General features: G+C 42.6%; 1 protein-coding gene across 5 annotated transcripts in view; it reads right to left on the bottom strand.

The window, feature by feature from the left end:
* Positions 1 to 488: 488 nt before the first annotated feature.
* Positions 489 to 21,705, bottom strand: part of Ptk2 (protein tyrosine kinase 2) — a 194,201-nt gene continuing 172,984 nt past the window's right edge. For 4 of the 5 annotated variants that reach the window (XM_050144974.1, XM_050144975.1, XM_050144977.1 and 1 more), the window contains 6 exons: positions 16,609 to 16,671; positions 12,987 to 13,026; positions 12,587 to 12,693; positions 7,428 to 7,583; positions 4,906 to 4,986; positions 489 to 1,466 (listed from right to left, as the gene is read on the bottom strand). In XM_050144974.1, the coding sequence (XP_050000931.1) occupies positions 1,254 to 1,466; positions 4,906 to 4,986; positions 7,428 to 7,583; positions 12,587 to 12,693; positions 12,987 to 13,026; positions 16,609 to 16,671 (660 nt within the window). In that variant the 3' untranslated portion in view covers positions 489 to 1,253. Of the gene's footprint in view, positions 1,467 to 4,905; positions 4,987 to 7,427; positions 7,584 to 7,633; positions 7,658 to 12,586; positions 12,694 to 12,986; positions 13,027 to 16,608; positions 16,672 to 21,705 lie in introns of those variants that run through there. The other variant, XM_050144978.1, reaches the window with a different exon arrangement.

Genomic DNA, 21,705 nt, shown 5'->3' with positions numbered 1-21,705 from the left:
CGGAAAACCAAAGAAAAAAAGAAAACAAAAACTACGCCCCCCCAAACAACAAAAAACCAAACCAAATAAAAACTACCTAAGACCCTGACAGAATGGAACGGCAGGCTGGGCTGGGCTGTCGTCTATGGTGGAATCCTCCACTTTTGTACAAGAAAAAGAGACTAGCGATACATAAAAGCTCCTCAAAGTGACAGCTTCTCACAGATCCCCTGGACATTTTTCAATGAACCCCTCCCCCCCTTAAAAAAAGGCGACAGCAATGCAAACTTTCCTGGCGCCACCTTTAATAGGTCAGAGTAACTGTACAATTCATTATATTCTTCCTGAGAATAATTTATATCCCCCAACAAACTAAAGGGAAGGTATGCTTTCCAAACTGTCTATCAGAACACATGGTGTGACAACAGCACATCAGAGACCCACATCCCTGTCTGTCCTGTGAGGTCCTCCCTGGGAAGACAGACGAAATGAAGATCAGTTAGCTCCAGTGGCTGTAAGAGTCAACATGGCTTTAATCATTCTTATAAATTATATAAAAATGGAGAACAGGGATGGTTCTGGAACTTCTTGATGCAGTTGGGAGTGCTCTGGTACAAAGCATTTCTGCTCCCAAGAAAAATTACATTGCTACAAAAAACTGGCACAGAATTCTGGTGAGGAAAGACAAGAGTTTTTGTCAGTTCTATAGATCGTTTGCAACTCAATGCTTCAGTATTCACGGGAAAGAAAAAGGTAGAGACAGGGAGGGCAGAAGTTTTCTTCTGAAACCACTGAGTCTTCAAAATATAGCTTTTATGCACTTTCTCTGTAAATGAGATTAGCATATCGCATCCCAGCCTGGACAGGAACTCTGGCAGGAAGGATGGCCAGCCTCTGGGCTCTTAGGGAGTCCTCCCTCCTAAGACACTCCTCTTCCAACTTTAAGCCATAGTCAGTAGGAATTACCACTTCTAGAAGCACACATCCCAATTCCAACACCAAGTATATTTTAAAAGCTTCTTAATGTACAATCTTCATTCTCAAAAAAATGCCACATTTTGGATCCAGACTTTTTCTGAACATTATTTAGAAAAATAACAAATCAAAACCACACATACTGTGGTTAAACTTATGAGAGAGAGACTTTCAGCTAGCTGTCATTCAGTTGGAGTTGTGAGTGTGGACTTCGGAGGACACGGTTACTTCCTTGCTGCTGGTGGAATGCTAGAGAAGCTCTCCCAAAGGGCAGAAAGCCGTGTTCAATGGCCAGTGGCTCAGTGTGGTCGTGTCTGCCCTAGCATTTTCAGTCTTGCTTGATCAATAACATCAAGTAGATTTTTGGCGTCCACAGCCAGGGCATGAGCAGCTGTCAGCATCTGCTTCTTGTACTCCTGCTGCAGGCTGGTCATGACGTACTGCTGAGCCAGCTTCATCTTGCTGATGAGCTCACCCAAATCAGAGTTCAGCAGCTTCTGTGCCATCTCAATCTAGGAAATACAAGAGAGGGTCAGGAGATCAGCGCCCAGGCATTTGTCTTGAGCCCTTCTTTGGGCCCCCAAGAAAAAAAATAAAACTTTATTTTCCTTGAATAAACTTTCAAAGTAACAGAATAAATTTGGCATGGTGGTGCACACTTTAATCCCAGCATTTAGAAGGCAGAGGCAGGAGGATCTCTGTGTTATATATCAATTCTAGGCCAGTCAGGCTCACACAGTGAGGGGGAAAAGGAAGACTTCAATGGGGTGTGAAATCTGTCTGTCCTCTTTAGAAATTTAGTGACTGTAATGTGGTCTTTTGTGCCTATATGCCTGCATGTGTGCTAGTAGTGTTTCCATTTTCAGCCCCCATGTCACCCTGACTGACTCTCCTGTACTAAGCTTGCTGTTTGGACTCTAACTTCAGTGTGTGGTAGACTTTGCTTCATTTTATAGTCACAGAATGTAACAGAACCTGAGATAATCTAGTTCAACATGCACACTCTAATACAAACATCTTAATACCAAGTGACCCGATGAGAGCCACTCAGGATAAAGACCAAGGCCATGCTTTCTTAGTATGCTGATTCTCTTTCCAGGCCTTTTCTTGGGGTTTACTTTAATATTAAAATATATTATGTATACATGTGTGTACATGCCACATGTGTGTAGGTGACTAACAAGGACAGGAGAGGGCTTGAGATGCCACAGAGCTGGAGTAACATTTGCTTGTGAGCTGGTATGTGGGTGCTAGGAACTAAATGAGGGTCCTCTACAAGAGCAGCAAATGCTCTAACCCACTGAGCCGTCTCTCCAGACATCTCTCTAGGCTTTCTGTATCTTGTCTTAGTAGTCTAAGCATAGGCTTCCTATACTTATTGCTTCCTATTGCCAGAGTCAGGGGACATCCTCAAGACACACTCCGCTGGGCTAGGCTGGGCTGTGGAACACATGTTGCCTTGCAGGGTTCACAACTCTCCTGCTAATTCTTTGTTTGTGACAGGGTCTCTTTATCTCATCCTGGCTGTCCTGTGTAGATCAGGCTGGCCTCAAACTTACAGATCCACCCACCTCTGAGTACTGGAATCAAAGGCTTGTGCCACCATACCCAGCCCTTCCTGCTTACTCACTGAATGGTGACTAGGACATCTGCTCTTTTAATGATTCCAGGGCAATGATCACTTTTTGTTGTGGATGAAGGCGGGAATTAGACCTGGTGGAAGAGGCCTGCAAGGAGATCCTGAATTCAACAGATAAAAACCACAAAAAAAAAAAAAAAAAAAAAAAAAAAAAAAAAAAAAAAAAAAAAAAAAAAAAAAAAAAAAAAAAAAGCAAACAGAGCTAGTCCTTTGTCTCAGAAAGACCTTACAGAGAACAGCTAGATTTGGACTAGACTGCACAAGTAGTAGACCAGTTTCACTACAAAGACCATGCCACGTTGACCTTCGTCTTGCTGGAGTTAATGTGTGGAGGGAGAATGACATAAGTTGTCTTTGATAGCAGGGTGCATGTTGAATGAAAGAATGGGGACATTGTTAGTATTCTGGCATCTGTACTGGCCTGCCTTTGGGGTTCTGACAGAATACATCCTCCTCAGTTGCAGCCACTGAGAGCACCTCCTGTGCATACTCACTAGGTTCCCTTTTAAAAGAGCCCTGCCTGTTAGAGATCCAGTACAGTGGTAGAGCACCTGCCTATCATGCACAGGGCCCTAGGTTCGATCCCCATCACTACCAAAAGAAAAAAAAAAGTTGTTGCCAGGTGTGCAGGCGGGTACCGCTAATCCCAGCACTTGGGAGGCAGAGGCAGGCGGATCTCTGTGAGTTCAAGACCAGCCTGGTCTACAGAGCTAGTTTCCAGGACAGGCTCCAAAACCACAGAGAAACCCTGTCTCGAAAAAACCAAAAAAAAAAAAAGAAAAAAAAAAAAAAAAGAAAAAGAGGGGCTGGAGAGATGGCTCAGGGGTTAAGAGCACTGGCTGTTCTTGCAGAGGACCTGGGTTCAATTCCCAGCACCCACATGACAGCTCACAACTGTCTGTAACTCCAGTTTCTGGGGATCTGATACTTTCACACCAATCCACATAAAATAAAGTTAAATAAATTAAAAAAAAAAAAGAAATTCTTCTCTTGTTTTCACAGAGAATGAGAACCTGTGGATTGCTTCCAGGCTGGTGTGGTTTGATGGAACAAGATCCCCTGAAAGGTTGCCACGAACACCCTCAAAAATTTACTTCATCCAACTGGTGACTAGCACACAGGATACACCATAAAAGACCTGATTAACAGCGTCCCCAATCAGCAGGAAGCAGAATGGACAAAACTATGTCCATAACCCAAATATTGTCTATAAATATTTATTTACATTTAAAGAGGGATATGCTAGAGATGGATACTTTGCATTGGTATGGATCTTGGTTTATTGATACAAATTTTAGGTCAATTTTGTAATACGTATTTCTGCTCTTGATTAAGGTATTGTGTTTGTGTAGTTCATTTAAAAATGTAATGTATAATTAAGAAATATAGGTTAATAGTTAATCATCCATAATAGTCAAGATTGTAGTCATGTTAGTTAGTTTTCTAGGTATACAGAGATATATATATGTTAATTAGGGATTCTTCAAATCTTGCAGAGACCTTCAGAATACGGCATTTAAAATGTTTAAAAATTTAGTACTTTTCATGACAATGGGACACATCTGCTCCTGGCAGCACCAATTACTTCAAGAGGAAGATGGGCATCGAAGAAGCTCCTTATGGAGTTTGTTAGCTATTTGGGCAAGGAACTACTCTTGCCTGAACTGCTGAACTGGACATGCAGGACCCACAGAGAAATGACTGCTGAACTTGCTTAAAGGTGAGACCATCCTTTGGGGTTCCTGCGTCATGAAAGAGTCTGCCAGACATTCTGCAGGACACAGAAGACAGTGACTGACAAACTGCCAATATAGGCAGAACTGTCTTTGAAATTTCCTGCTTTATGGAAAAGTCTGCCAGATACTATGGGCTGAAGATGGATGCTCCAATGGTACAGAAGAACTCTGGGTGACTATCCGGGTCTCTTCTGCGGTTCTTGTCTTAGGAAGCTGTGGGAGATAGAAGTGCTGAAACATTGCTGGTAGGCCACAACCTCATGGTGATATACAGATTAATAGAAATGGATTAAATTAAGATATAAGAGCCAATAAGAAGCTAGAGCTAATGGGCCAAGCAGTTCTGTGTGATTATTTCAGGTCTAAGCTAGCAGGGTGGACAGAACCAACAAGCAGATCTCCTCCAACAATCATATGTTGTTCCTTCATGCCATCCTTCCTCACTACAGTACAGAAACAATGGTGCCCAGAGCTCATAGGTTGAAATCTCTGAAACTTGTTTATCTTGGGCACTTTGGGACTAAGCCAGTATCACAACTATCCTCTAGCATGACCCCACCCAGCACTGTGGCCTACCTCTCGATGTGTGCTGGCTGGGAGGACAGGAATGGTCTCATCCACAGTGGCCAGTAAGGTCCGCAGGGCCAGGCCGACTTCCTAAGACAAGAACCGCAGAAGAATTAGAACACACACAATGTCAGGACAACACTGATATTTTTTCTCAAGTATGTACTTTACTGTTTTTCCTTCTGGTACCTGAAAGGAAAATTTCTTCTTATTTTAGACAGGGTATCACTCTGTAGCCAAGGCTGGCCTAACTCACTGTAATTTTCTCTCTTCAGCCTCCCAAATACTGAGATCACCACCATGAGACACTACACAAAGGTCATATATAAGAAACACAGAAGTCTGTGAGTCCTGATGGGTGTTGCATATTACTAGGCTACTGTCCCTGAAGATTTAGTCTGACTGTCTTTTGCTCTCATGCCCAGGGCAGATGCTATATCAGAAGCTCCTACAGGTGAAAACTCACTTCTTTGCTTTCCCCACCTGGCTTCCAAACAGATTGTGGCACTCTCACAGTTCAGACAAGTAGACAAAGTGTATGCCTTTGTTCCTGAGCATTTAATCTGATTAAAGACAAGTTCCCAATGCCTGGAGGCAAGGTGCGTCTTATTTGGAAGCCCATTTTGTTTTATTTATTTATTTTTATTTTTTTTGCTTTGTTTTAGGTTTTTCAAGACAGGGTTTCTCTATAGCTTTGGACCCTGTCCTGGAATTAGCCCTTGTAGACCAGGCTGGCCTCGAACTCACAAAGATCTGCCTGTTTCTGCCTCCCGAGTGCTGGGATTAAAGGTGTGCGCCACCACTGCCTGGCTGGGGGCCCATTTTGAATTTTACACAACACCTAAAACTAAGCAGGGCCTGGGTGTGGTGGTATTCTCCTGAATTTTTACTTTCTCTCTGTATGTGTGTGTGTGTATATATATATATACACACACACACGGAGGACAGAAGAAGACACCGAATACCCTTGAGCCCAACTTACAGGTGGTTACAGGCAAACTGAGCTCTTTTGCTAACAGTGCTGGCTTTTTAGTGTGTATGTATGTTTTGCCTGTATGTGTGCCTGTGTATTATGTGTATGACTCAAGCCAGAAAACAGCAGAAAAGGGCATTTTATCTCCTGAAGCTGGAGTTACAGGAAGTTGTAAGCCATCATGTAGCTGCTGGGAACTGAACCTGAGTCTTCTGGAAGAACAGTGAGTGCTCTTAGCCACGGAACCACCCCCATCACGACTTTTTAAAAAAACTTTTTTAATTGAAAAAAAGTTTTCATAGAATACATATATATCTCATATTCTCTCCTCTCCCAATATCTCCCAGATTTTCCATCCTTTATTAATTATTGTCATTCTCAGCTGGGCGGTAGTGGCATGCGTCTTTAATCCCAGCACTCAGGAGGCAAGGCAGGCGGATCTTTGTGAGTTCAAGGCCAGCCTTGTCTACAAGATCTAGTTCCAAAATAGGCTCCAAAGCTACAGAGAAACCCTGTCTTGAAAAACCAAAAAGCCAAAAACCAAACCAAAACAAAAAAAAAACCACCCCAAAACAAACAAAAAAATCCTCCAAAAAATCAAACCAAACCCAAAACAAAACAAAAAAAAAATCGAAAAATTATTGTCATTTTCCCCCAATCTGGGTTTCTCTGTATAGCCCTAACTGTCCTGGAACTTACTCTGTAGACCAGGCTGATCTCAAACTCACAGTGATCCATCAGCCTGCCTCTTTCTCCCAAGTGCTAAGATTAAAGAAGGTATGCATTACAACTGCACAGCCAATTATTGTTACTTTTTAAAAAAAAAATTTCAAGACAGGGTCTCTCTAAGTAGCCCTGGCTGTCCTGGAACTCACTGAGATTCACCTGCCTTTGCCTCTAGAGAGCTGGGAATTAAAGGTGTGTGCCTGTCTTCCTTATTATTTTTTACTTTTTTTTTTCTTTTTTTGGAAAGGGGTCTTTACTATACTGCTGGTACAGAATTCTTGGGATTCAAGTGGCTGCTGTGCCTCAACCTTTTGAGTGGACAGGACCACCAGGACAGGGTTATCATTACTCACATAAAAGTCCACTCCTCTGCTTAAGAGAAACACCAAGGAGCAGGTCAGATACATCAACGGACTTCAATTCAATCTTCAGAACATACTTAAAAACCAAGGCAGAGGCAACTGAATAATGACAGCTGAAGATGTGCCCTGGCTTTCATGAGTACTTGAGTATTCCCTTCATGTTCTTTTCCACCTCTTCCCCAAAAGGAAGTAACTCCCACTGCTGCTTCCTTCAGTCACACACTTAGCATTACTGTTACACAACATTCCACACAACCTATGCTCTTTAGATTTTTTTGTCCATTCCACTAAACTTAAAAACAACAGTAATAAAAAGATTCTGCTGCTTCAAGGTATATTCCCAGCCTACTGTTTGCTACAGTAATGTCGAAGGACACTGTCACCATCTGGTGGTGGCGTTTACACCCAAAGCATTAGTTCTGGCTTCCCTGGGAAAGAAGGCCATCCTCATCATACTGAGTGGATTTTACCTTCACCATAGGGACGTATTCCTCCGGAGGAGCTGGCTGGATTTTGCTGGACATCTCAATGACAGCTTTCACTAGGCCCGTCACGTTCTCATATACCTTGTCATTGGACCGGTCGAGGTTGGCAGTGGGAGGGGGGCTGATTTCCTGGGGCTGAAGCTGATAACACAGAAGCTGGTCATTTCCTGCTTCCCAGAAGATAGTGAGGTATCACCACAATTAAGTTAGAGAGTCTTTAAAAGAGATCAAAGCAGATGCAGAAGGTAATGAATTTTCTTGTTTGTCAGACATAGTTCAGTTTGAGGATGACAGTAAAGCAAGCCATCCAAGGGACAACAAATGAGACAGTGATGTCCTCCAACTTTGAGCTCAGTTAAAGGGAATGAGATGAAATCATATACACTAAAGTCTCTAGATTCAGAGTGGAGATTAAGTGTCCCAGACCCCTAAGTCATTCACAAGGGAAACAACCCACAGAATTTATAAGCAAGGATTGATTGGACTTTAGGGAAAGTGACTGAAACATTACTAAATGATCAAACAGCATCAATAATAAGGATCTCTGCTGGTTTTAAGTTCTGCTCAGCTTTGCTGCCTTCACACACTAACAGCAAAGTGCTCTTTTCATGATGATAAATGTGGACTCACATGTATTTGCTTTAGGCAGACATCATCTACTTTCATAGAGCTACTCATATTCATGTAGCAGAGAAGGGACTTCCTGCCAGTCCTATGGTGATTGTTTGATAAACCAAGGCCAGCAGGGCTTGGTTCCTCGAGTAGTAATGAGGAGAAGCATATTAATTCATAGAGTGTAAACATGATACAGGACCTGGGTCCAGAGATGCCAGATATTACTCATGATATCCTCTGTGCTGAGGGCAGAATGACATGGGGCTCTTTCCTAGGGGAAAGGCTTGAGTAATGTTTCAAAATTCAAGCTGTGTGGGTATATTTTAGAAAGACTAAATATACAATTATGGGTCTGCTATGGTCCTGAGGTTATGCCAGACTTCTGGATGCCTTGGAAAGGCATACTGGAACAGACAGTTGCATCTGAGTTCATTGTAAAGCTGGTCATGTACCAGTCTCTGGAAAAAATGCTCTTTTTGGCACCTGTCTGTCATGAGAAGTGAGAAACAAAGCAAGTGTGCCCTCCCACAGGGCTATCCACGTGCTAGTCCAGAGTCACATGCAGAGAGCTGGGTGTGATAAAGCAATCCAGACAGACACACAGATATGATGTGCTTACCCTCCATGGCTATTGTCGAACAGAAGGTGAGGAAAAGTTAAAGGATTTATCAGAGAAAGGGAAAAAAGAAAAACAATATTAATAAGGCAGCAGAAAACTCCCATATAACATATGAGCAGAATACCTGGGTACTAACTACAAAGGTTCCGGGTACTCTCTGCTCACTGGCTGTCAGAAGTGCCTGTGCCTGCCATCAGCTCTTTGCATAGCACATAACTAGAACCCTGCCATGCAACATTCATTCCCATGAGATAAATGAGGACAGCATGCAAAGCCTGTGAGTGGCAACGGGCAGTCGTGCAAGAGAGAGCAAGGCTCTTTGCGAGCGAGGAGAAGGGCATATGTAATCAGTGATCTGCCATTTGACTTCCAGGAGATGAGCCTCAGTCACTGCATATGGTCTCTTAGCCTTCAATTCCTTGATGCCTAAGATGAACTTATAGGTAGGGGCTGTGTCTAAATACTTCAGAAGCTTTTAACTCTTTTTAACTCTCCTTTCTGCACTTTTTTTGTGGTTGTTTTGTGTGTATGTTTTTAAATCTTTTAAAGACAGGATTTTATTATGTAGCCTACCTAGGTTAGTCTTAAACTCTCAACCTACCTGCCTTAGGATCTCAAAATGCTTGGATTATTGGTATAAATCAGGTTGGTATTTTTGTTTTAGAAACTGGGTGGCTTTGCTGTTTTGTCTCCTCAGTTAAACCCCTAGCTATCTTACTGTGAACAGATTGGCAGGGAAAATATAGCAGACTGCCACCTATAGACCTATCTAAAAGCCTCCATGCCACTATAAGCCTCTACAGTTCAGAGGTGCAAACACCCAGAGGTTTCTAAGGCACTGAGGATCATAGTGTAGTTACTTCTCTGTCTCTCTTCATAGGAAGTGCACTTAAACAATACCAGTACAGGAAGGTCTACAGGCTTCCCAGAGGGGATAGCTAAAGAGCATTACTATCAAGATAGAAAAAACTGTTCAGTTTTAGTAGACCAATGGAAATTTAGTTTATGCTGCTTAAAGCTTCTTCTCTGCATGACACTCTTTGATCGAGTAGTCATAGGAGCTGTCGTCCTGCCTCTAGGACCCATCATAGTAGCATACCAGAAGTCAGAGCTTGGCTGGAGAAACATCTATTACAGATTTTTAATTTTTATTTTGTTGGTTTTTCAAGACAGGGTTTCTCTGTGTACCTTTGAAGCCTGTCTTGGAACTTACTCTGTAGACCAGGCTGGCCTCAAACTCAGAGATCCGCTTGCCTCTGCCTCCCAAGTGCTAGGATTAAGGCGTGTGCTACTACTGCCTGGCTCTATTATAGACTTTTTTTTTTTATTGTCCAGAGTTTTGATAACTTAGAAACTCTGGGGCTGGCAGTTAAAAACCCACCACCCATTAGAGATAGTCAGTTCCTACTCTGCTTAAAACCCAGAGGAAGAAAAATAGGACATGAACTCAGTGGCAAACTGCCTGTCCAGCACAAGTACTAGGAAACAACAGAACTACAAAAAGTAAAACCTACAAAGAAAGCTGGAGACTTTTTCTGGCTAAATGTTATTTGGGTGAATTATTTGAGCTACAAATAATTCAAGGCAAACTTTTTTATATAAAAAAATACTGTTTAAAAAAGCCCAATATCGTTCCTTTAGGAGGGGTTTAACTACCTGTACTAAGCAGATAATGAAAAAAAGACACATATATCATCTTCATCTAGGTGAAGTAAGTCTGTTTCTCTCACAAGATTTCTCCCTATACAACATCCTATATTAGAGAGTATTCTCATGTATATTTCATCATGTTACTCTCATTATGAACTATAAAAAAAGATGGAAAATGTCAGGACTCCAGGCCAGCTATTCATTATAACACAAGACAGTTCAAAGGTTTACTCTTGGCTGCTTTTGAAAATGAGAATAGTTCATTATTCTAACTTTTCCTTTCTCCTTTCAGATTTAATGACACAGTATTAGAAGATTTGTGTCTTCACCTGTTTCTTCTCCAAGACTACCCAGTGTTGCTGACAGCTGCTGAGAAGTTGCCTGGGTTTATGGAGCTAAGACTAGCTAGCAGGTGTTCTAGGACTGATCTCAGCAGTACACTAGACCAGCTGTGTTTACTCAACATAACTGCACGAGTATGCTAATGTGTGCCAAAGTAAATCCATGATGCTCTTGTCACTTTGGGAATGGACATGACAATGATGCCCTCAGAGCCATAGACCAACCTGCCCTGAGCATGGAGAAGATGTGCCTCCCTGACTCTCACTCTTGAGATGACATCACATCACTCTGATCACCCAGAAGAGGGCACTTTCAGTATGCAGTACAGGGCCCATAGTGGCATGCTGGTCCAATTGTTGGCTCTGAATGACCCTGAACAACCTATTCCACTTCTGTGAACCATGATTATCTAGTGTGAAAAATATGACCACTACCAACCTTGTGAGACTGATGGCAGAGGCAGCACTAAATAACTACCCATACTCATCAGATCTAAGGTGTCATCCATCACAACAGGAGCCTTTTCTTAAACAACAACAACAAAGACAGTCACGTTATATAGCCCAGGCTGGCCTTGAACTCAACCTTCCTGTTTGTTTTCTGAGTAATGGGATTATAGGAATATACCACCACATGAATGATACATCATTTTGTATGTTTGCATGATTTCATGTACATGCATAGTAGCAAGAAGTCAACCTCAGATATTGCTCCTCAGTTGCCAACCATTTTGTTTTTATTTTACTATTTTGTAAATAGTAAAATTTTATAGTGCTGGCTTTTCTGGAACTCACGTTGTAAATTAGGCTGGCATTGTACTCACAGAGATTTGTTGTCTCTGATTCCACAGTATTGGAGTTTAAATTAAGGGCTTGCAACACCACACCCATCTATCTTGTGTCCCCCCCCCCCCCCCCCCCCCCCCCCCNTCTCTTACTGGGACCTGAGGTTCATTGATTGTGCTAGGGTAGACGGCCAGGGAAGCCTAACTAAGAAACTATTTCTCTCTGCCTCCTCACTACTGATATTTGAGCATATGCTATCAAACCTAATATTGGGTTCTGGGGAACTGTTCTCAGGCCCTCATTCTTATGTGGCAAACACCTTACCAACTAACCTATCCCTCAGTCCCTCATTAAAAAAGCAAAGCAAGCAAGCAAGCAAACAACAACAACAACAAAAAAAAGACAAAAACCTAACCCACTAAGAAACAAATTCCACCCCTATTCTAGAGCTATTAAAATGCAAAAAAAAAAAAGTGTATTAGACTGAAAAGTAGAACACAGGAAGAGGGGTCTGTCACCAAGTGGGAAATGAAGAGATCCCACCTTTAAGTGTTGGACTAGAAGATAGGGGTGGGAGTAATAGGGTGGACACCTCCTTTCTGTCCTTAGAAGATAAGGGGAACCACGAAAGCCAGACAGTGATGTCTGGTGATACAGTCCTAGGGAGGGAGCTAAGGAGGCCCTCCAGAGAAAGCTTGCAGATGTATCTGAGCAGATATGTCTTACTGCTCCAGCGGTCCTTTTATAAGTACAATTCTGAGTTGAAACAGAAAATACCTTTCCACAAGGCTCTATTTAGAATTATGTGTAGACAACAGTGAGCACCTACTTATTCTGGACATTCTGGCTTCATATTTAAAACAAGGCATATCTAGCTCATTTGCTCTCATCTGGCAATAGGATTCTGGAACAAAGTCCCTCAAGTCTAGCATGCTTAGAGAACAACAGCAAAGACTCCAGTCAATACTTTTTTAGAATCTTGAGAGGTTCAGAACAAGTGATGCTAAATCCTGGGTCTTCTTACCGTCTCCTTGTCAACGTCTCTGACCACTACAATGTAAGTGTCATGTGCTGAAGACCCAGTGACCCCACCAACCTGAAACAGACTATGCTACACAGGCTTAGATGCCCACCTTGACACCCTCATTGTAGCTGTCCCCAGAGCTGCTGATGCTTGCCAGGTTGCTTAGGTGGCCAGGTGCTCCAGGGCGTGGTGGTTTCTTTGGTGGAGCTGCAGGATCTGGAAAAGCAAAAAGGTCCCCATCACACATTACTGATCAGGTTCCCAAGCACTCTGAAACCCATTACTACTAGCATTGTTACAGCATACAGAAGGCTCATGTTCTGAGAAGGGGCCTCTGATGATTTATGTCAGGAAGCTCAGCTTTCTAGTACTCTAAGCACAGTCCTAATGTGGTGAACACCACACTAGTGAGTAGAGGAAGATTGGGAGCACTATAGGACATTCTGCTTAAATCTTACTCCTGCCAAACCATACATACTTCCTCATTCACAATACATTTCTTCACTTACCTGGTTTCCCCACGGGCTGATAGATGTGTTGGTTTCCAGTCTGTGGAGAAGAAAAGTGTTATCTAGGTCATTGCCCAGGCCCAGTCAGGAAATCCAATTCACAGACAGTTCTGAATCTGTTTATCCACTGATGGATAAAAAGACAGTTCTACGTAAGACAATTCCTCCTCCAGCTGTAATGTCTAAAACTGTCTAAATCTATGTTTTTAATCTGTGATGGCAGGATCTTTCTATGTAGTCTAGGCTGATATTTTGTTTTGTTTTTGTTTTACAAGACAGGGTTTCTCTGTGTAGCTTTGGAGCCTGTCCTAGAAATCGATTTGTAGACTAGGCTGGCCTTAAACTCATAGAGATCTGCCTGCCCTGCCTCCCGAGTGCTAGAATTAAAGGTGTGCACCACAACCACCGATCTAGACTGTTTTTAAGTTTGACCCTCCTGCCTCTACCTTCCAAGACCCGGGATAACAGGTACGCGATACTATACCCAACTTCTGAAACTGCATTAATCTATTTGCTAGAGGTATGGCTGCTAGTATGTATGAGTGATTGGGTTGGATGCCTACCATTGGAGAACAACAAAACTATACTCAAATCTAGATGTGATGAAGATCTTATTAGGGGATATATATATATATATATATATATGTATATGTATATGTATATGTATATATACACACACACACTCACCTACCCATACCCACGCATATATACACCCACACATACATATATATGTATGTACATGTATACTGCTGTGTTTTCAACTGGAGTAAGTAAGCACTTCTTTAAAACACCAGAGCCACAGAGTAGCAAACACAATTAAAACTGTTTCATGGTTAGGAGTGTAGCTCAGTTGGTAATGTATTTCCTTAGTACCATATCAGCCATGGTGACACATGCATGCAATCCTAGCACTTGGCAGGTAGAAGCAAAAGATCAGAAATTTCAGGTCAACCTTTGCTACACAGCATGTCTGAGGCAAATGTAGGATAGCCTTAGGAGCTCCTCCAAAGAAGATGAAACACAAGACCATTCTTACCCAAGATTAGTACAGATTATACCTGCACTGCCCTCAAAACTGTTTCATAACCCTGCACCAGAATCAGTTTTTTAAATGCTATTTATTTTGACTTAAAAAAATCATTCATCTGAATATTTAAATTATTTAAATAATGGTATAGCCGTTTGAGTTCACATCTCCATTGTATGTTATAACATATTTAAACACTTGGTCCTTAGCTGGTGGCACTGTTTGGGGATGGTTCAGGCCTTGTTAGAAGTGTATCATGTGTTACGGTTGTGGACCTTGATCCTCTTGTGTGACTCCTGGCAGAGGGAGTGGGGGCTGTCTTTGACTAAGTTGACTGCTATAGGACCCCTTCCTCCTGTTGGGTTGCCTAATTCAGCCTTAATAGAGGAAGAGGTACCTAGTCTCCTGTAACTTGATATGCCATGGGCTAGCTGACATACACGGGAGGCTGGAGCTTTTCTGAAGGGAAAGGAGAGGGAGTGCATTTGGGGGTGGGAGGGCATTGGGGGAGAGGGACAGGGAGAAGAGGAGGAAGGGAAACGAAACTGTGACTGGGCTGGGAAAAAGTTAATTAATTGATTAATTAATAATAGTAAAAAGAAGTGTGTCACTGGAGACAGGCTCTGAGAATTTACAGACAGCACAACATTTCTTGATGCTTGCTGTTTTAGCTGCCTGCTGCCTTGCTGTCCTTACCATTATAGACTCTAATCCTCTGAAACCATATGCTCAAAATAAGCTTTTTCTTCTCTCTCTATATATTGCCTTGATCAAGGTGTTTTATCACATCAAAAAGCTGGTTGGTTGTTTTTTTTTTTTTTTAAAAAGATTTATTTATTTATTTTCTTTATAGTGTTCTGTCTGTATGTGTGCCTGCCGGCCAGAAGAGGGCAACAGATTTCTATTATAGATGGCTGTGAGCCACCATGTGGTTGCCAGGAATTGAACTCAGGACCTCTGGAAGAACAGTCAGTGTTTTTAACCTCTAAACCTCTCTCCAGCCTAGCTTGTTGGTTTTTAAAGACAGATTCTATTATGTTGCCCAGTCAGGGCAGGGAATCCTGAGCTGAACTGATCCTCCTTCCTGCCACAGCATCATTTTTTAAAAAAAGATTTTAAAATGTTCAAGTATGTGTGTAAGTATGTGTGTATGAGTATATACACATATGTGTGACAGGTAGCTGAAGATATCAGAAGAGATCCTTTGGGACTGTAGTTACAGGCACTTGTGAGCTGCCTGATACGAGTGCTGGGATCTGAACCCGAGTCCTCACAAAAGAACAGCAAACAGTCCAACCAACTCATACCCACTGAACCATCTCTCCACCCCTCTGCCCCAACAGCTTAAGATTCTGAGACTACAAGTATATGCCACACACCTGGACAAACCCTCTTATTTTTAGTGGTTCTGGAGAACCAACCCAGGATACCTCCTGCATTAAAAGGGCATACTCTATCACTAAGCAGGGTCCCAGACTACCCCCGACCCCCACACTTGCAAATTCCTCAGGGCAGAGGGTATGAAGAATGATTTTCTAACCACTTGCTTTTGTACAGTGCTTTTTATTTCAGATGCCATCTACTTATTGAATGTTAGGAAAGTTATTGAGTTCCAGCTGTGTTCTTGGCACTGTTGTGGGTACAAAACAGATTCTTGCCTTATGTAGCTGAAGCAAAGTGGAAAAAAAAAAACAGGGAAGACACGGAGCATAAATTCTGATCTGAGGTGAGGATATGCAACACTTTGGAAGCAGAAGTGCATGGGGGAACATCCAAGTGTCCTGTATAAGAGGAGTCACAAAAACAAGGCCAACATGGACAGACCTTTAATGCTAGCGTTTGTTGGCTGTCCTGTACTCATAAGCCCAGTAGTAAAATTCACACACAATATGAACACTCAGAGGTTGGGATTTCAACAAAACTAGGAGGGTGTGTTCTCAGAGCACTATAGAATCATCTAACAAGGCATACCTGTTACAGAACAGAACTGGTAAGCAGTTGTATGGGTTCTGTCTTAAGGGCTAGCTGTTTAAAGAAAATTCAGGTGTTTCTGTCTTAACACGCAGAAAAAAGACATCTTGCTTGAACAAGTTTTATGACTCTGGAAAAATTTGCAGTCATGCCCAGCATGAAGTGGCGTACCTATCATCCCAGGAAGTGGAGGTAGGGAAGAGTTTAAGGCCAATTTCGACTACTTGGCAATTTTGAGGCCTGTCTTGTCTACATGAGACCCTATGTTAGAAACCCCAACCAAATCAGAAAACCAAACGGTATAAAAAGTTAGCAAATCACAACTGTGTGTAGTTGTTACTCTGATCCTTACAGTACTTCTAAAAGTATATATCAGAGCGCCATAGCTATCCTGTCTTGAAAAACAAAACAAAAACAAAAACAGAAAAGAAAAAAGTCCGTATTAGTAACAGGACAGGAATGAAAGAATCTGGTACACGGCATATGGATGGTTTTAGATAACCTTCCCATTATTTACACAAAGGCCATCCTATCCCATATCACGAATGTGAATATGCTTGCTTGGCTGTCCAGCATAGCAGAATTTGAGACCAAGCTCTGGGGAGAGTACAGGTAGATGCTTACCGGACCCTGAAAACTCCCGTCCTCCCTGTCGATGCTGCCTCGAGAGAGCCTCACATCAGGTTTCTAGAGATGAAAACAAAGACCAAGATAATTTCATTTGGTATGTGTATGTTACTGTCAGATATTTGGACTTAAGTTCATCATTTTATACCCAATTCTCAAATACTGCAGCCCCACCCCCACTACAGTACCAACCAGCTTCCAGGTACTTTTTTCTACCCGCCACCATCTCTAGGAGAAACACAGTGTCACTGTGCTATTTGTGTTCCCAAGCGGGTATGTGATGATAAGCACACAATTCTTTTCCTTTTTGGTGTTGGGAATGTAACTGAGGTCCTTGAACATGTTAGATGTGTTCTGTCAGCGATCTTCTGACTAGCTCAGTGCACCTTGAATGATTTCTATCCTCTATAAATATTAAATATCCTTAATTATATATTTAGTGTGTACGTGAACGTGCATACACACATACCATGGCTCATGAGTGGAGGTCAGAAGACAACCTGAGGGAGTTGATGTTCACCTTCAACTGTGTGGGTCTCAGGGAACAAACTCACGTTTTCAGGCTTAGTATCAAGTGCCTTTATTCACTGAGCCATTTGTGTGCCCCTTCTTTTTAATTTTTGGGGTAAGGCCCTGCACTTCTTCTTCCAGAACCATATGCCTGGTCAGAGGGGCACTTTGATGACTGGAAGGGGATCTGCTGTGCAGTGTGGGGTCTTGTACTGTTTTCATTTGCTGGTTCCACCTGTGTGACATTGAATCAGGTTCTTGGGATGCAGCAACAAACAGGTCAGCTCCTGACTCCACACTCGTGTTGCTAGAAAATGCCTAAGGCTTTTAATATAGAGATCTTTTTCCCAGGAAGCCTGTACGGAGGCCACTGTATGGAGACTCTGAGAGCAGTCTGTTCTCTGGCAGGCAGCACTTTGTTACTATGCCCTAGCTCCCTCTTTGGTTTTCTTTCATCAGGACTGACTGGGTCCACTGTGTGAGAGGAACACAGAACAGGCTTTATGTAGACAGGCCTTCTACATTTTAAACTTTATAAAAAGTCCCCTTTTTTAGTACAGTACTGTGCACAGTAATAAGATGCCAAGTCACTATTTTAAGCAATTCTCAGAAGGAAAACAAGGTTTCTCATTAGACTGTAGCTCTACTCTGGCTGTCAGCATTCTGGCAAAGGAGTCTGTTAGCAAGAGCTTTACAGCAGTGATTCTCATGCACAGGCCATCTAAGAAAGGTCACAATCTTGAGCTGGGTAGGGAAAGAAGGGAGGTACAGTAAAACAGAGTATTTGCAATCAAGAGAACACATGACCTCAGGCACGAGCACCTGTCACCGGAATTATTCTGTGCAGGACTATGATCTGAGGAGAGACTTCTGACCCACCCAAACACTTGGTAAATGACTCAGTGGATGTCGTTAGCAGTTAAAGGCAGCAACCTCAAAACTTAGCATAAGTTCTGGAAACCTAAGTCTTCCAAGCAATAGTTATTGTGATCCAGTGGAAAAAAGATTTGGACAGTATTATAGGCAGAACTAGTCAACTTTCAAGTAACAGAGTCTATCTGCTTACAGTGGGGAGTACAACCCACAACGGCTGTCCAGTTCACCACAGGGGACATGGTGTTTATCTTCTCAAGCTTCCACAGCCAGGAATTATTTTAGGATGGCAGAGTTTATAGGGCAGTCTGGGCCAGTGAGATGGTTCAGGAGGTGAAAGCGTTTGCTGAGACAAATCTGAACCTGAATTTGGTTCTTGAATTCCATGGGAGAAGGAGAGAACCGACTTCTCAAAGTAATCTACATATACATTAAACACACCATACACAAACATGCCTGCTTTCATGTGCACACACAGATGCATGCATAAAAGAAATAAGGAAGTTTGGCTTGCATATTGTCTTTCTTTAGAAATATCATTTTTTCGGGGGGCTTGAGAGATGGCTGCTGGCTGCTCTTCCAGAAGTCCTGAGTTCATTTCTCAGAAACCACATGGTGGCTCACAACCATCTATAAGGAGATCTTCTGGTGAGCAGGCACCCATGCAAACACAACACTGTATACATAATAAATAAATAAATCCTTTTTTTTCTTTTTTTTTTTTGGAGACAGGGTTTCTCTGTAGCTCTGGAGCCTGTCTTGGAACTAGCTTTACACTGTATACATAATAAATAAATAAAATTTTTTTTTTTTTTTTTTGAGACAGGGTTTCTCTGTAGCTCTGGAGCCTGTCCTGGAACTAGCTTTTGTAGTCCAGGCTGGCCTCGAATTCACAAAGATCCGCACGCCTCTGCCACCCGAGTGCTGGGATTAAAGGCGTGTGCCACCACCTCCCGGCCAAATAAATAAATCTTTAAAAAAGAAATATCATTTTTCTATTAACTGATTTTTATATTTATTTATTTATTTGAATTTTCGAGACAGGGTTTCTCCGTAGCTTTTGGTTCCTGTCCTGGAACTAGCTCTTGTAGACCAGGCTGGCCTCGAACTCACAGAGATCCGCTTGCCTCTGCCTCCCGAGGGCTGGGATTAAAGGCGTGCGCCACCACCACCTGGCCGATTTTTATTTCTTGAGAGTATTGATCTGTAATGGTCTACACACTTGATAAGATCCTCATTTTCTGCAGACATTGCACTCTGAGAGAAACATGCTGCATGTAGACTACTGAAGCCTTGAGGATCGAACAGAGGGCAGCTACTGTTTTGTCTTTAGTATGGTTTCTTTAAAGTGGTTGCAAACTCTCAGTCATGTCTGGTTCAACAGTTGCAGATGTTCAGGGATTGGACAGGGGTGCAATGTGTTGTTCCAAGAAGGTATGTGGCTCTGTGGTGCAGGAGCTTACAGACATGCAGATAAAAGCAGGTGGGAGGGGTGTCCTCTGCAGAAAAACAGGCTCTGTTCTCTCCTGCTCACACATCACCACACTTGACCCTCACTGCACTCTCAGATCCATTTCTGCTTGAGGGTTGGTGCATGGACACAAATCTCAGTGGTGGCCCTCCAGAGTATATCTGTGCCCAAACACATGGCGAGTAGGAACAATCTACCAAGTCAGATGCAGAAGCACAAGGAATGGCATGAGGTGAGCAGTGCTTATTGATTCCAGTGCTGGCATCTTCTATACTAAGCACAGGGCCTGAACAGTGATGGGAGGGATAATGACTGTTCCCAGGAGCTCTCAGTTTAGCAGGGAAAACACATAGCAAGAGTGACAGCATTTCAGAGAACATTTCATGTAATTCAAATGGGCCAGAGAGATTACTTATTACTCAATTAAGAGTTTCTCTCCTCCACCCACTTGGAGCTCAAGAGGGAAGCCCTTAGGTTTGCCTGCCTCCGCCTTCTACCCTGTATACCCTGCCCTTCCTCCTTCCAGGGTTCTACATGAAAATGGATGCAACTGCAGTCAGTATTCTGAAGACAGCAAGTGGCAAATGGTAGGTGGCAGGAGACACTTTGTTTTTTTTTTCTTTACCAGATTAGGATAGGACAGCATCCACTCTGTGCCGCACCGTGCAGGTTTATCCTGGGGCTTTACATATCTGTTCACTCTCTGGGGCTGAAAGGTATCCTTCTTCAGATTCTTTTCTTTTTTTTGTTTTTTTGAGACAGGGTTTCTCTGTGGCTTTGGAGCCTGTCCTGGAACTAGCTCTTGTAGACCAGGCTGGTCTCGAACTCACAGAGATCCGCCTGCCTCTGCCTCCCGAGTACTGGGATTAAAGGCGTGCGCCACCACCTTCTTCAGATTCTTTTCAAAGCACTTAACTCTTTCCTTCTCTGTCCACTGTCCATTAGTCTGTGTCTTTCTCCTCACCACAAAGGGCACTGCATCTGTCTTACTGTTGTACACAAAGTTGCTCACCAGTGCATGCTGAGAGACCCAGAATGGTTAGGGAAGATGTGAGAGTGTCAGGACTCAAAACTAATAGGATCTGGTGACAGTGAATATGGCAGAAGGCAAAGAAGGGATAACACCTCAGCTTTTCAGGTAAATGAATAAGGGAAATGATACAAAAACCAAAGAGAAAGCTAACAGAGTTAGTTCAGGATTTGGCGACTTTGATGTTCTGATGAAACAGCCAGAAGGAGGGGAGAGGGGAGAACAGGGATGAAGGGGGGAAGGAGGAGACTGTTTTTGAAAACACCTCACCAGGAATAATCACTCAATTATGAGCACCAATCAGCAGTTGTAAACATACAGGGATTTGTCTGCAGAGGGCAGTCAAGCCTATGAGATGCTTCCACTGGACTTGGAAGGGTTCTACTAACCCCTTACAATTAGTAGAACATTTAATACATACAGCCAAGCTTAATGGAGAACAGAAAACTTTAAATGAAAGCAGGCAAAGAATACAAGGCACAAGCAGGCAATTCTTCGAGAGAAAAACAAATATTGTAACAAGAACTGAAAATGAAGAAGACAAGAAAACACAAGGTGGTTTGATACTGGGACCCACACTATAGCCCTGGTTTGCCAAGAACTCACAGCAACATTGCCTCAATTAGCTAAGTACTAAGATTTTAGGGGTGGGATTTTTTTTTTTAATTCCCTAAAGTGAGGCCTGAACCCGGCACCTTATACATACAGGTCAAGCATCTTACCAGTGAGATACAGTCCCAACCTAATTAAAAAAAAAATGAAAAAGCAACTCAGTTGTACATCTAGAAAACCTAAATGGACAGGTCAAAGAAAGAATTCACAGGGTGACTGTCAGGAGATAGTGGGCAAGCTGGAGATATTGGCTCAGGCCTGTGATCTCAGTTACTCTGATGGAGGGCTGCAGTCTTGGGACCTTCTAAGATACACAATGATTAGTTCAAGGCTACTTTAGACAATTTAGTGAGTCCTGGCAACAGCAGCAGCAACAGCTAAATCCTAACAATACAAAAAAAGTGTATCATACAAAAATGCACAGCCGGGCAGCTTAGTGCCAAGGAGGAGCTGATACAGGTGAGGCTCTTCACAGACAGACAGCACTTTATTCAGGCAGCAAAGACAGGTATCTCCTCAGAGATTACAGAACCTATACTGGAAAAATTAGAATTGAATTGTCAAGACACTCCAACAGGCCTTTCTGCTGCATATGGAG

This window comes from Alexandromys fortis, unplaced genomic scaffold, assembly GCF_014885135.2.
Source record: "Alexandromys fortis isolate MF-2015 unplaced genomic scaffold, M_Fortis_MF-2015_v1.1 scaffold_2_1_26212458, whole genome shotgun sequence".
Taxonomy (NCBI): Eukaryota; Metazoa; Chordata; class Mammalia; order Rodentia; family Cricetidae; genus Alexandromys; species Alexandromys fortis.
The sequence above is the reverse complement of the archived record's forward strand: the minus strand, read 5'-3'. Positions and strand labels throughout refer to the sequence as shown.